Source organism: Puma concolor, chromosome C1, assembly GCF_028749965.1.
Source record: "Puma concolor isolate L17-30 chromosome C1, mPumCon1.1.hap2, whole genome shotgun sequence".
Taxonomy (NCBI): domain Eukaryota; kingdom Metazoa; phylum Chordata; class Mammalia; order Carnivora; family Felidae; genus Puma; species Puma concolor.
In genome coordinates this window covers 102,952,166-102,967,560 of record NC_141674.1, presented here as the reverse complement: position 1 = coordinate 102,967,560, position 15,395 = coordinate 102,952,166, and the positions used below count along the sequence as shown (strand labels likewise).

The 15,395-nt window shown below is 45.0% G+C and overlaps 1 protein-coding gene across 1 annotated transcript; it reads left to right on the top strand.

Annotated features, from left to right (window-relative positions):
- Nucleotides 1-2,611: 2,611 nt before the first annotated feature.
- REG4 (regenerating family member 4) lies at nt 2,612-15,010 on the top strand. Its single transcript, XM_025912444.1, has 5 exons — nt 2,612-2,678; nt 5,700-5,797; nt 8,739-8,876; nt 10,585-10,690; nt 14,943-15,010. The coding sequence occupies exons 1-5, from the start codon at nt 2,612-2,614 to the stop codon at nt 15,008-15,010; spliced, it is 477 nt and encodes a 158-aa protein (XP_025768229.1).
- Nucleotides 15,011-15,395: the final 385 nt, after the last annotated feature.

Sequence of the window (15,395 nt, the reverse complement as noted above, 5' to 3'; positions counted from 1 at the left end):
AAAATGACTGACAAAAGAAAAAGTGAATAAGGCGAGAGGAGGACGGGCTTCTAACAGACTACAGGATATTGTCGGTTTTGATAAGGTAGGATGTAAAGGAAAGATTGTTTGCAAATAGGGAGAGTTTCTTCAGAATATGTTCTCAAGCCTCGCAGCTGTTCCTTTTGACTAAAGATAAGACTTTATGGATGGATTGTTATTTTAAACAACATTATTGCTCTATGATTACAACAAAGGTCATATAATTCCAGAGGCAAGAAGATATAAAAACTCAAGAAACTTCCTGGGATCTCTTAGGATGCTGAAGAAAGCAGGGGTCCTCAAGCCTTGAATGCCAACCAGGTAATCCTACACCCAGTTGAGGGCAGAGGGCTTTCTTTGAACATTTGACTTCCTCTGCCAGACCTTCACTGGGCCAGAAATGAAAAGCTCTAGGTCTAATGATGTTAGTCATGCTTTTTGTTTCTGTGTGTGTGTGTGTGTGTGTGTGTGTGTGTTTAATTTGAACTACTTATTTTCTTTCCTCTTTTATTATAAAAAGCATTACCTTTGGTGTCTGTGTCAGGTTAATTCATGGCTGTGCAATCTAATGGCTGTGAAACTTTGGGAAAGTTACTTAATGAATTTTGTGTCTTCATGTGGAAAGCAAGTTAATGATACCTGCATTGCAGCCTCATTATGATTAGATTAGGTGGCATGCAAACGTTCAATGAATGTCAGTTTGCTAAGATCCATTAGTAGATTCTTCCAAAAGATGCTACACATCCCTTCCCCCAGATAGTTGGTTTGACAGAGAAGTCTTTGCTATTTGTGTTCTAAGGGGGTTGAGGACATTGAAAATACCTCCATCATCTCTGGAAGGGAAGTTCGTCAGAGGAGCATGGGGTTAATGTGATGATATAAAGGTAGGGAGAGGGTGGGGGTGCCCGGGTGGCTCAGTTACTTGAGTGTCCAACTCTTGATTTCAGCTCAGATCACAGTCCCAGGGTCTTGGATTGAGCCCCCAGTTGGGCTCCACGTTGAGTGTGGAGCCTGCTTAAGATTCTCTCTCCCTCTCCTTCTGCCGCTCCCCCATGTGTACTCTCTCTCTTTTTAAGAAAAAATAAAAAGAGTGTAAAACAATGTGGTGGGGAGAGGGTTATGACATGCTTCACCTTTTTGTTTAACACTGTGTCACAGTGCTCACATGCACTGTGCATACTTTCATATGCATCTAATCTTTAGATTGCCCAGGAAAGTTTGAATATTATGTTCCATCATTCCTGTAAGCAACCTACTATAAGATAGTTAGAATATGTATTCTGATTTTGGGATCATAAAGTATGCTCAAATAAGGATTCAATTAATTATTTACTCATCCTAATAATTATTTGGGAAAAAATCTTGGACCCGATCCCATGCTTACACTAAAATAAATGCCAGGCAGATGAAAATAAAAGAGGATATGGGCAGATATTTTCATCTTATGTGGATGGTAATGGCCTTTTTTTTTTTTTTTTTTTTTTTTTGCTGACATAAATTCCAAATGTTATGAAGGAAAAGATAAATATGACAGTTTTTGAAATTCTCAGTGTGGCAAGAAACAGAAATGAGAAGATGTACAAACTGCCAAATATTCTTAGTTATATGTGAAAGACAATAAATACACAAGAAAAACCCTACAAATTCCTGAGAAAAAAGATAGTAATCGAACAGAAAAATGCATACAGCTCTAAGTCAAAAATTCACAAAAGATAATTTTAAAGATAAGCATTCTAGAAAAAGATGTTTAAATTCTTTTTTATATATTTTTAAATTTTTTTTTAATTACTAATTTAAGTAATTTAATTACTAATATTTTAAAAATACTAACAAAAACAATGAGGTTTTTCTTTATCAAGCCAAAATCAGCAAGAAAAAAATGGACAAATTGGGTGTTCTTCAAAGTTTGGGGGAACAGTACTGTTGTCCGCACACTATTGCCCATTTATTTTCTGAAAACAAAACAAAAAAATGTGGTTATCACCTAAGTGTGAAGGAAAGAGGGTTGCCCTAAAGTCTGGAGATCTGGTTATAGCTATGCGACAATGACCAAATGACTTCATACCCAAAGGCCTCAGGTAGACTCTCATTTGTAAAATGTGGACATTGGACCATATACTCACTTTTAATTCTAACACAGAAAAATTTACTCTTGAGACTGACTTGATTTGATTGAGCTGATTGTATAGAAAGCCCATTACTGCCTCATCTGTGAGAAAGCTTGGCTTAGGCTCCCTCTGCTGGTTCCCCAGAGAATAGCAGGAGCAGGCTCTCCACAGTGTACCAAACTGTCTCCATCCAGACTTTTCAGCCCAGTACAGTTACGTCTCTGGCGCTGGACCAGAGGTCTTGCAGGTGACATAAGTTAACTATTCCCAGTCTCTACATTTAGCTTGAGATTCCATTCATTGTATAATCTGGGTTTAGGAAAATACTTTGCTTCCTCCATATGTGATTTGGCATCTAAATTCCTGGGTCTGTCTCACCCAATGTGTTCAGGCTGCAGGTCTAGGTGAATCCAGGAGCTTCAAAGGAAAACTCCTTGTAATAAAGGCTTCTGAAACACTTCTGTGGCCAGGGGAAGAAGAAGATGGCCCCCCAAAGAATGTGGCTTCTCCTACTGCTGAGCTGTGTACTCAGCACTGAAGTCTTGGGTGGTGAGTATCCGTCACTCAGCTGGGACTGAGCCCACCCACAGCCTGTGTTCATGCAGCACACTGACAGCCATCCATTCACCCCCCAAAATATTTAGGTGCTACAGGAAATGATGTCAAAGACAGGAACAAAAGACAATGTCACATGGTAAAAAAGTACAAGGACTCGGGTCACCTGGGTGGCTCAGTTGATTAAGCATCCGACTCTTGATTTCAACTCAGGTCATGATCTCATGGTTCATGAGTTCGAGCCCCCCATCAGGCTCCATGTTGACAGTGCTGAGCCTGTTTGGGATTCTCTCTCTCTCCCTCTCTCTCTGTCTCTCCCCGACTCTCTCTCTCAATAAATAATAAACTGTAAGGGAAAAACAAATACAAGGACTATAGAATCAAACAAATTCTAACCTCATGTGCTTGTGAGCCATAGTTAAATAATCAACTAAATGTAGATAATAACAATAGTTTTGCAAGTTTCTTGTGAAGAGGGAAGACAATGTGCACCTGACATCTAGTAGTCAATAAGTGAGCGCTATAATTAAAGGTACCCAATGTTTATGCATTGTTTTCCTATTTGAGTATACTGGGAATTCTGGGTTGCAAGGGACTTACAACCTTGTTGGAGAGATGGCTCCCCCATACATGTAGACCCAGCATCAAGTACAAAGTAACATGTCAACAAAACAAGAATCAATACCCTAGGATCTTCCAGTGGAGAAAGCCAGGAAGAGAACTCATGAGCTGAGAATAAGTATCATGGAGTATCTGAAATGGAAAGAAATGAAATGTGGGCACATCTGGTGTAATGCCTTCGTTCTGTTTATGAGGCCCCAAGAAGGTAGAGACTTGCTCAAAGTCACAAAGCAAGATTACATAATGTTCTGGCGCCTCATCCGGGGTGCTTCTCATAGTCCTGCATGGCCCAGTGAGGGAAACCATGCCTGAGCATGTATATAACCTAACACTACTCCCACTGGGGAGTACTTTGGCCAAGGGGAGAATCAATTGGAAGAAAGCAGGAAGAGAAGCAGAGTTATTTCCAGCATCATGTTGGTGCCCGTGGCTCATGTGTGTGGTCCTTGCCTTAGCCTACCCTGGATGTGTCCTTGTGCTTCAAGGTTCTTTGCCCTCCACCCCATGCTGACTGCCAGCCACCAGTTCTGTCAATCCTTATGGCTGCTCGGGACCTGGGGGATTGAGCCGCTTTCTCTGAACCGTGCTAGAATAGGGAAGACTGGGGCGCCTGGGTGACTCAGTCGGCTGAGGGTCCGACTTCGGCTCAGATCATGATCTCATGGTCTGTGAGTTCGAACCCTGCGTCGGGGCTCTGTGCTGACAGCTCAGAGCCTGGAGCCTGCTTCAGATTCTGTGTCTCCCTCTCTCTCTGCCCCTCCCCCACTCACACTCCGTCTCTCTCTCTCTCCTTCAAAAATAAATAAACATTAAAAAAAATAAAAAAAATAGAATATGAAAGACAATGAGAGGTGGCCCTCAACTCTCCTGTGGAGGCAACCCACCAGGTGGTTATCTCCAGGAGCTTGAAATTCACCCAGGCTAAACCTGGGGAGAGAGAAACCAGTCTCCCGACTCTGGGATCTCACCAGCCCTCTCTGGTTTCTCTCCTCTGGAGGAGGTAGAGCCAGAACATACCACCGGTTACTCTACACTCGCTACTCTACTCTTCTACAGATCTTCCTCCCTGTTGTAGAGACTTCCTGGGATTGCTGCATAGGAAGATTCGGCTGGATAGGGCTGCAGAACCAGGTCATGAATGCCCTGCTAGCCAGAGTAGGGAGCTTATCTGAAAGCATAGGAAGTCCCTAGAGATGTATAGGCAAAGGATGAAACAGATCAGGGCAAACGAGTGACAGGAGTGTCATTTGAGTGGGGAGAGAGGAAGTGCTTGCTATGTGACAACGACAGACTGCGGAAGTCTCCGAGGAACGGAAAGACCCCTGCGCTCATCTATAGCGCTGGAGTGCAGCCACGTGGTCACAAAGCCCGAGCTCGCCAGCCTGGCCTTCCCTTCATCACCGAGGCCCTCTGTATTTCCAGCCATTTCCCTGCTTCTTAAACCTTCAGATTCGGTGACGTGGCCCACTCATTAATCAAGTAGCAGGAAGAGCCTGTGCCTCTCGGTCATGGCTTCCTTGTCCAGACCTTGATTCTCCTTTCCCTTTCCACCATGCTTGCCTGGACGATTCCCTCTACTTGAGGCAAACTTAAGTGCTCGCCCTTGTGGTGCACATCTTGCACGTTTCTGCCTCCATTCCTCTGCTCACACACCTCCTTTGCCTAACGTGTCCCCTCGCTATTGACACAACCCGGCTCACCCAGTGTCAAGTTCCATCCAAGTTGCCATCTAACCTGTCCTGTGTCCCCCTGGTCAAAAATACCCACTCCTTCCTCATAATGCCTAAAACTACCAATTTATGCCCTTTGCCCATTCTTGTGCTGCCTTGAATTATAGCTGTTTGACCTGACAACCAATGTGAGGATTCTGCCAGTTGCTGAGTGTGGCTATTCTAATTGTGTATTTCATAACTGGAGAGATAATCGTGGGATGGATGTGGGGTCCCCCTGGGTCTGCTATGAAATCGTCTTAGCTAGGGGCAGCTGGGTGGCTCAGTCAGTTAGGCATCTGACTTCGGCTCAGGTCATGATCTCACGGTTCGTAAGTTCGAGCCCTGTGTCAGGCTCTGTGCTGACAGCTCAGAGCCTGGAGCCTGCTTCAGATTCTGTGTCTCCCTCTCTCTCTGCACCTCCTCCCTCCTCTCAAAAATAAAATAAGCATTAAAAATTTTTAAAATCTGATTGTAGCCTTTTCTCCAGTGCACAGTTCCCCTTACAAAGGCCATAGTTCCCTTTGGAGAAAGCTGGGAGAAAGATTACCCGTATAAAGTTTGGGCAGCCCAGCAGGATCCTTCTTCAGGACAGCCAGCCTCCCTTGCATTCTATAGACTGACGAGTGTGGGAATGGATTGGCGTTGCCATCATCACTTGCAATCGCCTTCTGTGTTTGTGCAGACATCATCATGAGACCCAGCTGCGCTGCTGGATGGTTTTACTACAAGTCCAATTGCTACGGATACTTCCGGAAGCTGAGGACCTGGTCTGAGGCTGAGGTAAGGAATCTGGCCCATGCTAGGACAGGTATCTCTAAAGCCACCTGGAGGTATCTCTAAAGGGGCCACCCAGAGCTGCAGGTCTCATTTGGCTCAGAATTAAGAGTCCTCCCTTGGCATTCTGAGGAGTCACCCGCTGCTGAAATGCAGAGAATAGCGTTGTGTGTTCTCCTCTTCCAGTTCTATAAGCATGGATGGAGCAGGTGCTATGTGCCCAGATCCTAGGTGAGCTGTGAAGAGGTAAGAATGGACAAGAAACAGCCATTACCCTCAAGGAGTTCGCTGTCAGTAAGAAAGACAGAAATACACAAATAGAAGGAGAATGAGAAGATAAAGACCTTCCAGAAAGAACAATTGAATAGCTGCACCAGACTTACCAGAAAGAGCAGTGTGTAGGCAGTCCTGGAGCACACCAGTCTTCAGAACCACCTGACAGAAAGTGAAGCAGTCCAAACAAATGGAAGGCTTCATTGTCTACACAACCCAGCAAATGTGCTGGCTTTATCTCCCTGAGGCTTTGTCTAGAAGATACCCAAAGGGCCACCCCACCTCAGAGGAGTGTGGGAGCCAGTGCTGCCGTTTCTCTGGGTTGTGGCTGTTTAATTGACATGACTGGTTGGGGAGAATGTGGTGTGATCGGCCTAGAACGGCCTCAGAATTCTGTGTATAAATAACTCACCAAGGACGGAGCACCTACCAAGTGATAGCTATTGAGGATACGAAGTCTTCTCTGACCTTAAAAAGTGTGGGGTTAATGCAAGATTGTGACATTTAAATGGAAAATTCCAATGCAGTGTGAGCATAGTGACTTTCCCAAGATCACACCCAGAGTAAGTAGCAGAGCAAACCCAGGGAAGTCAGCCCTAATGCAATGCTTCCTGAGCTGATGTGAATGAGAGAGAGAGGGAGAAGGAGAGAGAGAGAGAGAGGGAAGGAGGGAGAATGTGCTAAATGAAGAAGGGGTTTCTCAGACACTGTTCACTGAAAAGAAAAAAAAAAAGCTGGTGGAAAGTAATGGGCCTCTCCTCAATTCTTGAGAAGCAACTTGAAGAAATCTTAAAGGCCACCTGTATTGCCTGTACCCAGACATTCCAAAACTAATTCTGCCCAAAGAGGAAGTTACCTGGGAGGCTTGGGAGTAATACAGACCTGAGTTTGTTTATTTATTTTTTAAATATAATTTATTGTCAAATTGGCTAACATACAGTGTATACAGTGTGCTCTTGGCTTTGGGAATAGATTCCCATGATTCATCTCTTACATGGAACACCCAGGGCTCATCCCAACAAGTGCCCTCCTCAATGCCCATCACCCATTTTCTCCTCTCCCCAACCCACTCCCCCATCAACCCTCAGTTTGTTCTCTGCATTAAGAATCTCTTTTGGTTTGCCTCCTTCTCTGTTTGAAACTATTTTTTCCCCTTCCCTCCCCCCATGGTCTTCTGTTAAGTCTCTCAAATTCCACATATGAGTGAAAACTTAGGACACCTGTCTTTCTCTAACTGACTTATTTCACTCAGCATAATACCCTCCAGTTCCATCCACATTGTTGCAAATGGCAAGATTTCATTCTTTCTCATTGCCAAGTAGTATTCCATTATACATATAAACTACACAAAAAATTAAAAATAGAATTATCCTATGACCCAGCAATAGACCTGAGTTTAAATCATGACTCTGCCACTCACTAGTTATAGCCGTACCTCACTCTACCAGTTTCCTTGCTTTAACATGGGGATGTCACTTTTACCCCATGGCCTTGTCAGAAGGATTCATTAAAATAACTTACCAAGAGCTTATTACACATGCTGGGTGTTTATTTGAGGTTCTTAAGGCAAAAACGGTCCAAGATTGGTACAAAGCCTTAGCAGAGTTAATTGCTCCTGAACATAGTGCAGAGAAGGTGCTGGAAAAGGACCCAACAAATAAATACCTTGGCTGCTGCTGCTAGTTGCCAATATTAAGGGCCAATCTTAGTTCTCGAAATTCCTGGTGTGGAGGGGACCATGAGAATGACAGTTTCCAGGTCTGAGTTCCAGGTCCTGTTATGGCACTACCAGGAGCATGAACTTGGAGAGGAAATCTCACTGAACCACAGAGACTCTTTCCTCTTTTGTCCCAGGAACCCTTTGTGACTGGGCCTCTCACTAAACGTTGATTGGTAATCTGGCTTCCATGCCTCACAAGTTTGACAGTCAAATGAAGTTATGAAAACGTGCCGGTGTTGTGAAATGGTCAGCAAGGGTGAGGAATGCATTAACATCCAACACCAGCCATGTCTAATCACGAGCAAGATACCAAAGGGGGGCATTGAAGTAGCAACTGCAGCCAAAACCATGTTTTCATTACATTAAGTTGTATCATGGAGGCAGAACCTGTAATACAACCGCAAAAGAGCATAAGATAAGTATACTTCTCTAGAAGATGTGGATATATAAAATGTTTGCCTTGTTTATTGGGACAATATGTTTCCAGTTAGAGAATGGTTATGCCACGTTTCATCCAATCCCTAAAACAAAAGGTGATTATCATTCAGGAATCGAGAAGAAAAATCCAGATGGCCTTCTCTTGATAGCATCTTTGAAAAGCAAGAATTTGGGATCAAAAAAAGACATATAGGGGCGCCTGGGTGGTTCAGTCAGTTAAGCATCTGACTCTGGATTTCAGTTCAGGTCATGATGTCATAGTTCATGGGATTGAGCCCCACGTCTGTCTCTGCGCTGACAGTGTGGAGCCTGCTTGGGATGCTCTCTCCCCTCCCTCTCTGCCCCTTCCCTGCTCCAAACAAACAAAAGACATACAGGAGTAAAACAAGTTCAGGTCTGGTGCTGAGAGTTTTAAAAGTTGCCGCAGAGAAGATAGTTATGTACTTACTAGGGTTCTGGGGTGAGGACTATGTGTTTAAACCTCAGGAGATGATTAGCACAACTTCTTGCCCACAGTACGAGTGTCAGTTGTATGGAAATGGAGCCCACCTGGCATCTCTCCAGAATGCAAAGGAAGCCAACATCGTAGCGAAGTATATAAGTGGCTACCAAAAAACCAAGCCTGTATGGATCGGCCTGCATGACCCACAAAAGGTAACCTCAGACTTGGCCCACACGTGTCCCATTGGGAGAGCCAGATAGATGGTGCCTGCATGGGAAATAGCTTCCAGGCCTACTGACGGAGGCACAGGGAGTGAATCTTTTTCAGTTACTGCCTCCAACCAACAGAGGCCAAAGCCTCAAGGTCTAGGTCTCAGTTCTGGCCCTCAATGGAGGAAATTATTTCAATGGCATCACTTTGTAGAACTTCTACCTAATTAAAGTCCTCCCAAATCTTAGAACACAAAATGACCGGCTTTTCACAGCCTAAAAAAAAGTTATGGGGCTCAGTCAGTTGGGCATCCAACTCTTGACTTCGGCTCAAGTTAGGACCTCATGGTTCCTGAGGTGGAGCCCCACATCAGGCTCTGCACTAACAGCATGGAGCCTGCTTGGGATTCTCCCCCCCACACCCTTCCCCTGCATCTGTTCTCTCTCTCTTTCAAAATAAATAAGTAAACATTTTTTTTAAGCTGTGTAAGCATATATAGATATATACACGTATATGAAAACATACACACACATACACACACATACATGCACACACATCTGTTAAGGAATGTAGCTTAATTAAATTCCCATTAGATCTTGAGTTAAAGTTGGGAACTTTCAGCCAAGCTTTTTCCTAGATGCTATTATTTTTTTTCATGTTACCCATGACTTTTTTTTTCACTAGACCTTCGTTTTAATCCCCATCAGTACCTCATTGTAAAGAATGGTATGTGAGGTCTTTGGGCTGGGTGCCGAGGTCCCTCTGTGGGAGCTGCAGTTTACAGATTCTTCGTGGGAATCTTCTATAGTTAACCCAAACAAACATAAGGAACACCAGAAAAGAACCCCCAGACTTTCTGTTTCTTGATAAAACTTCGCCATAGATGTTGCAAATAATTTATACAATTAATTACACATTTTTATGTATTTACATTGCTGTCAATCAACTCTCTTCTTCAGAGTTAGGACAAATATTTACATCTATTTATACAATTGTGGGGGTATTTAATTTTCTACATTCATAACTGAAGAAAGTAAGTGGCTAATAAAGTCCTTAAAAATGTGTAATGTCTCTAGTTATCAAAGATGCAAATTAAAATAGAAATATAATTTGACTTATCAGATTATCAGACTTTTGCTTTGTCTTAATGAATAATATTTTTAAGGACGTAAAGACATTGTCCAGTAGATGGAAAGCAGTTTGGCCATGCATATCAGTACCCTCAAAATATTCACATCCTTTGACCCATTAACTCCACTTCTGGGTTTTTATCCTAAAAAAATAAGTTTAAGTACAGAAACAGCTTCAGGAGCAAAGTAGTTCATAGCGGTATTCTTTATAATCATTGTAAATTAGAAACAACATAAACATCATCAATACCATTAAGGTAAATTATAGTGCACCATGACCATTTAAAAATGTTTTGAAAGCAAGATACACAGTTGAGTATGTATTTTTAAAGACCACCACCTATTTTAGTCCATAAAAAGATCGTGATAAATAACAATGTTTACACCAGAAGTAACTATGCCAAAATCAATAGTAATGTTTTCCTCTTTAAATGGGGTGACTTTTCTCTTTTTCATTCTGTGCACATCCCTGTGCTTCTTGTGATGAAAGATTTTTACGGGTTTTCAAGGGGCCTGAGAGGACCGCCTGGCTGTGAGCAGGTGCACAGGCTGACTGTCTTCCATCTGTGGTCACTTGCAGAGCCAGAAGTGGCAGTGGATCGATGGGGCCTTCTATTTGTACAGAAAGTTGTCGGCCAAGTCCGCAGGTGGGAACAAGTACTGCGTGGAGCTGAACTCCAGGGAGGGTAAGATCCGCCGCCCACCCCTCCCCACCTACCCCCCCCCCCCCCGCCGGCCCCATTTCACACCAGCAGCTCTGTTTCCCACAGGATAGTGGCCTTGCCACAGACATTATTTACCAACCCACAGTCATTTGTGATCATTTTACAATCTTCGCCATATCCATAGACCAACTATTCTTAATATCTTCTTTAAAATACACTCACTTTTTTTCTTAAATACACTTACTTTTACTTTTATTTACATTTTATTTATTTATTTTGAGAGAGAGAGAGTGAGAGGGGGAGGGCCAGAGAGACAGAGAGAGAGAGAAAGAGAGAGAGAAGGAGGGAGGGAATCTTAAGCAGGCTCTGCACTGTCAGCACAGAGCCCGATGCAGGTCTCGAGCCCATGAACCGTGAGATCGTGATCTGAGCCGAAACCAAGAGTTGGACTCTTAATCGACTGAGCCTCCCAGGGGCCCCAAATACATTTATTTTTAAATCCTATTGTGTACATATGAAGGGGAAAGATGTCACATTTTGGGAAACCCAGGCTACAGGAAAGAAATACATATAACTTCTTTCTGAATTCCTTCTAGTTTGGGTTCCCCACGAGCCCTGGGAACCTCATCTTTGCCTGCCTGCTGCCCTCTTGTTTGTTTCCCTGAGTTTTGTTCCCAAAATGCAGGGCCCAGAACCTTAGCTCTAGGCTGCACACAATCACTTGAGTCTCCTCGTTTTTCTTGTCTTTCATTCCTCGCTTTTTATGCTAATAACTTCCAGTTTTCAACTTTTGTACCAATGACATTTGGGGCTGGATAATTCTTCGTTGTGGGAGCTGTCCTGTTCGTTGTAGGTTCAGGATATCCTGGTCTTCAATCTTCAGAGATCAGTAGAACCACTCCCCCACCACAGGTTGTTACAACCAAAAATGTCTCCAAATGTTGCTAAATGTCCCCTGGGGGCAAAATTGCTAGCATTTGAGAACACCGAGATTAAGTGATGTGAAAAGTCTTCTGCTGTAAAACAAGAAAACAGAATAGCAAAGAGAAAGAGGCTATTTGATGCCGAAGACAACATCCTAGTGGGTTTAAAAGGCCATCATGGTGTCACCAGGACACCCCTCCTAGGCCGGAAGTGGGCCTGGGAAAGGCCTGGACTGAGGACTCAGGAACATGACGCAGGGTGGCTGTTGTCTGGGGAATAAAGCTTTTATATGCACAAAAAAAGAGTGTGAAAATTTTCCAACAGCAAAAGATGAATGGTAGAAATAAGGTAACAAACTCTGAGGCCAGGTCGAGACCCTTTGCAATAAGAGGGTCTCCTCACGGGCAAAGGAAGGGCTTCCCAATGACTTGTAGAGCCCACAGCCGCTGCTGGGAAAGGCATAGACAGCTCAGATGGAAGGAACACAACCAAGACCAATAGGTAGAAACTGGTAATACGTGGCTTTCTATCTAAATTAAGGGGGGGAAAGTTTAACAATTAGCACTATCCAAAACTAGAATGTGCAGGAAGCAGTGAGAACCCCATCACTAGAATTAACCAGGCAAAAGTGGACATTGTAGTTGCAGTACCAAAAGCGTAAGAAGAGGAGCACATGGCACATGAAGGAATCAATCGAGGAACACTTTTGAAGTATAAATTCCAGGGATCACTTTGGACCTACAGCATCAGAATCTCTAAGGCTGGAGGCCAGTCCAGCTTTGGGGAAGCAATGGACTAGACACCTTTCAGAGTGCTTCCTGTGATTCTGAGATTTCAACTGGACCAACTTCTCAAACACAAGTCTTTCCCATCAGTCCGTGTTCACATGGGCAAAATCCCAGGAACGAAGCCACCTGTGTGGGAACTGGAAGCCTGATGTCTTCCTGAGAACTAGCTCTAGGTCTTTCAGACTCTCTTCCTTTTCTGGGTTCACTCAGCCCAGCTCTTAGGTACCAGAATACAGGTACTCAAGCCAGAAAAGCACAAGGAATGAAACAAGGATTAGCAAGAAACTGGTGGAAGGTAGAATTTTAGAGAGCCTTCCCTTGGCCCTGTCAGTGTCATTTTCTATTTGTGTAACAGATTTAGCCCCGCCAACTCAGTGGCTGAATTGTTTCCTTCAGACCCAAAAGGTATGGTATTAATGTCCCCAAACACTGCCACACACATGTCCTGTGTGTGGCTAGACCTGTTCCTTTTTTATGTCTATTTAGAAAGACCCTCAGAGGCCATTTTGTCTGGTTGGTTCTTTCACCCCCTCTGACTCCTTTTCTGCACCACGGCGAAACTTGCTTGTGACTCTCTGACAAATTGCACGTACAGTGCTTTCTGACAACTCTACTGGTCCCCTCTGACACATTTTAAAATGTAGTGCTACAATTTAAACGGAAACTTCAGGGGCACTTGGGGGGCTCAGTTGGTTGAGCATCCAACGCTTGATTTTGGCTCAGGTCACGATCTCACCATGGTGAGATGGGAGCCCTGAGGCAGGCTCCACGCTAGCACGGAGCCTGCTTAAGATTCTCTCTCCATCTCCTTCTGCCCCTCCCCTGTATGCATGCTCTCTCTCCCCCTCTTTCTCTCTCCCTGTTTCTCAAAAATAAGTAAACAGAAATTTCATATTCAATGGAGTTGGAGTCAAGACCATGGGCTCTGCCTTTGGAATGCCTGGGGTGGGATTCCAGTTCCTCCAGTTAGCTCTGTGACCCTGAGCCAATTTCCTACTTCTCTGTGCCTCAGTTGCCTCTCCACAGAAAGGGAAAACCAAGAGTACTAATCACCTGAACACATATATGTGAAGTGCTTATCCCAGTCAGGGTAGACTCATGGTTCTCCGACCTGGAGGGGAGGGGTATGGTCTACACACACCTCTCTGGTGTAAAGGAACGGAGGAGGAGAGTGCAATCAGACTCCTCCCTAGGTTGGTGCCCATGGGGGAGCTGCCTGCGTTCTTGATTATTTGAAGCCTGGAGCCGTGTTCTCCCGGCCCCACACCTTGTCAGTACCTAGAACTCGTCGTCTCCATATCATTACTCTCTGTGGCCCGGCTCTGGTTGCCATGGACATGGGCATGGGCTGGCCCCATCCTCTCTACCTCTGGAGACCTCTGAAGGGGAGGTGGCACACCTTCCCCCAATTTGCCTGGCAGTGCCCTCTGTCCCCGGGGCTCTCATCCCACCAACACACACTGGCCCCAGGGCAGGACGCACAGGTCAGAGCCAAGCGGACAGACGTCTAACGACTCACCACTCTGCTGCCCACACCGCAGGGTGATAAGCAGATCTGTGGACGGCCCTGGTGGGCCCTGTCCACAAAAATACTTCCGTTTCCAAGATCACCTGCTCCTTGCCGTCAGTCCTTCTTTATAAAGGGGTGGCCTGTGGGACGTGACTGGCTCAGCAGCTTCCAGTCCTCAGCTGCGGACTTTGGAAAAACCACCTCCGCATCCTCGCAGCCTCCTGTTACAGACACAAAAGAACCCCGCTTTTACATCCAGCTCTGTCTTCCCCTCCGAAGTTTCACTGGCATGGGGCTTCTGCAATTGTGCCTGACATTTACATTATTTTTCTTTCCGTGAACAAAGTTAGTGCTGGTATTTGTCAGAGAAACAGAAGTAATTGGATGTATACGGAGAGAGATAGATTTCTTTTAAAGTGGCTCCCAGGCGCCTGGGTGGCTCGGTCAGTTAAGCATCTGACTTTGGCTCAGGTCATTGATCTCATGGTTCGTGAGTTCCAGCCCCACATCAGGTGAGCTCGAGCCCTGCTTTGAGTGAGCCCCACTTCTCTCCCTCTCTCTCCCTCTCTCTGCCCCTCACTCACTTGCACCGTCTCTCTCAAAAAAAAAAAAAAAAAAAAAAAGGCTTTTGTGATTGTCGGGCCAGCAAAGCTGACATGCACAGGGCAGGCTACGGACTGTGAGTTCCCACATGCATTGATGTCACAATCCTGAGGCCAGGGCACTTTGGAAGCAGAATTCCTTGCTCTTTGGGAAAACTTGGTCTTTTCACTGATTGGATGATTACCTACATTATGGAGGGTAGTCTGCTTCACTCATTAAATTTTCTCATTACTAGTTTAAATACTAATCACATCCCAAACAAATCACCTCTGCAGCAACACGTAGACTGGTGTGTGACCCAACGCCTGGGCCCACCTCCTAGCCCAGTCCACGCATGAAATTAAGCATGGCAGTGCACTTCCCAGGGTTCCAAGCAAGAGACCCAGGGAACGCTGGTAAGTGCAATACAGAACTGGAGGGATTTGAACGTCTGTTTATTTTCTTGCAGACTTTTTAACTTGGAGGAGCAACGAATGCAGCACGCACCAGCACTTCCTGTGCAAATACCGAGTGTAGAGCACGAATCAAGGCCGCGCTCACCCCACACACGCCCCTGCCCTCCTCCCTCTGTGCATGCCGGCTGCGTCTGATCATTGTCTCAGAGCAAACACGGCAACTGAGGCTGATCGGCCCTGTCACACTCACTCTTTTAGGTTTATTAGCATCCGAGGCCTCAACACTGTATGACAGTGGCTTCTATGACAATTACAGGAAATGTGGCTTTGGTGCGATCTCGTTTGCATTTCTTAGAAGCACCCCCAGAGAGGAGAGGAAGTGTGGCTGGGCCGCCCACGCAGTTCTGGATGTGTGGATGGCCATAGGCTTCCCCCACGGTGCTGTGCCAACCGGTCAACACAGAGTCTTATGCCAGAACCCGAGAACACCCCCCTGCACCCCTGTG

Bases quoted from the DNA above. Each gene is read 5' to 3' on its own strand.
- REG4 (XM_025912444.1), top strand. From the start codon at position 2,612: ATGGCCCCCCAAAGAATGTGGCTTCTCCTACTGCTGAGCTGTGTACTC. The intron at 5,798-8,738 runs GTAAGGAATCTG...TCTTGCCCACAG, and splicing joins GGACCTGGTCTGAGGCTGAG to TACGAGTGTCAGTTGTATGG. The intron at 8,877-10,584 runs GTAACCTCAGAC...GGTCACTTGCAG, and splicing joins GCCTGCATGACCCACAAAAG to AGCCAGAAGTGGCAGTGGAT.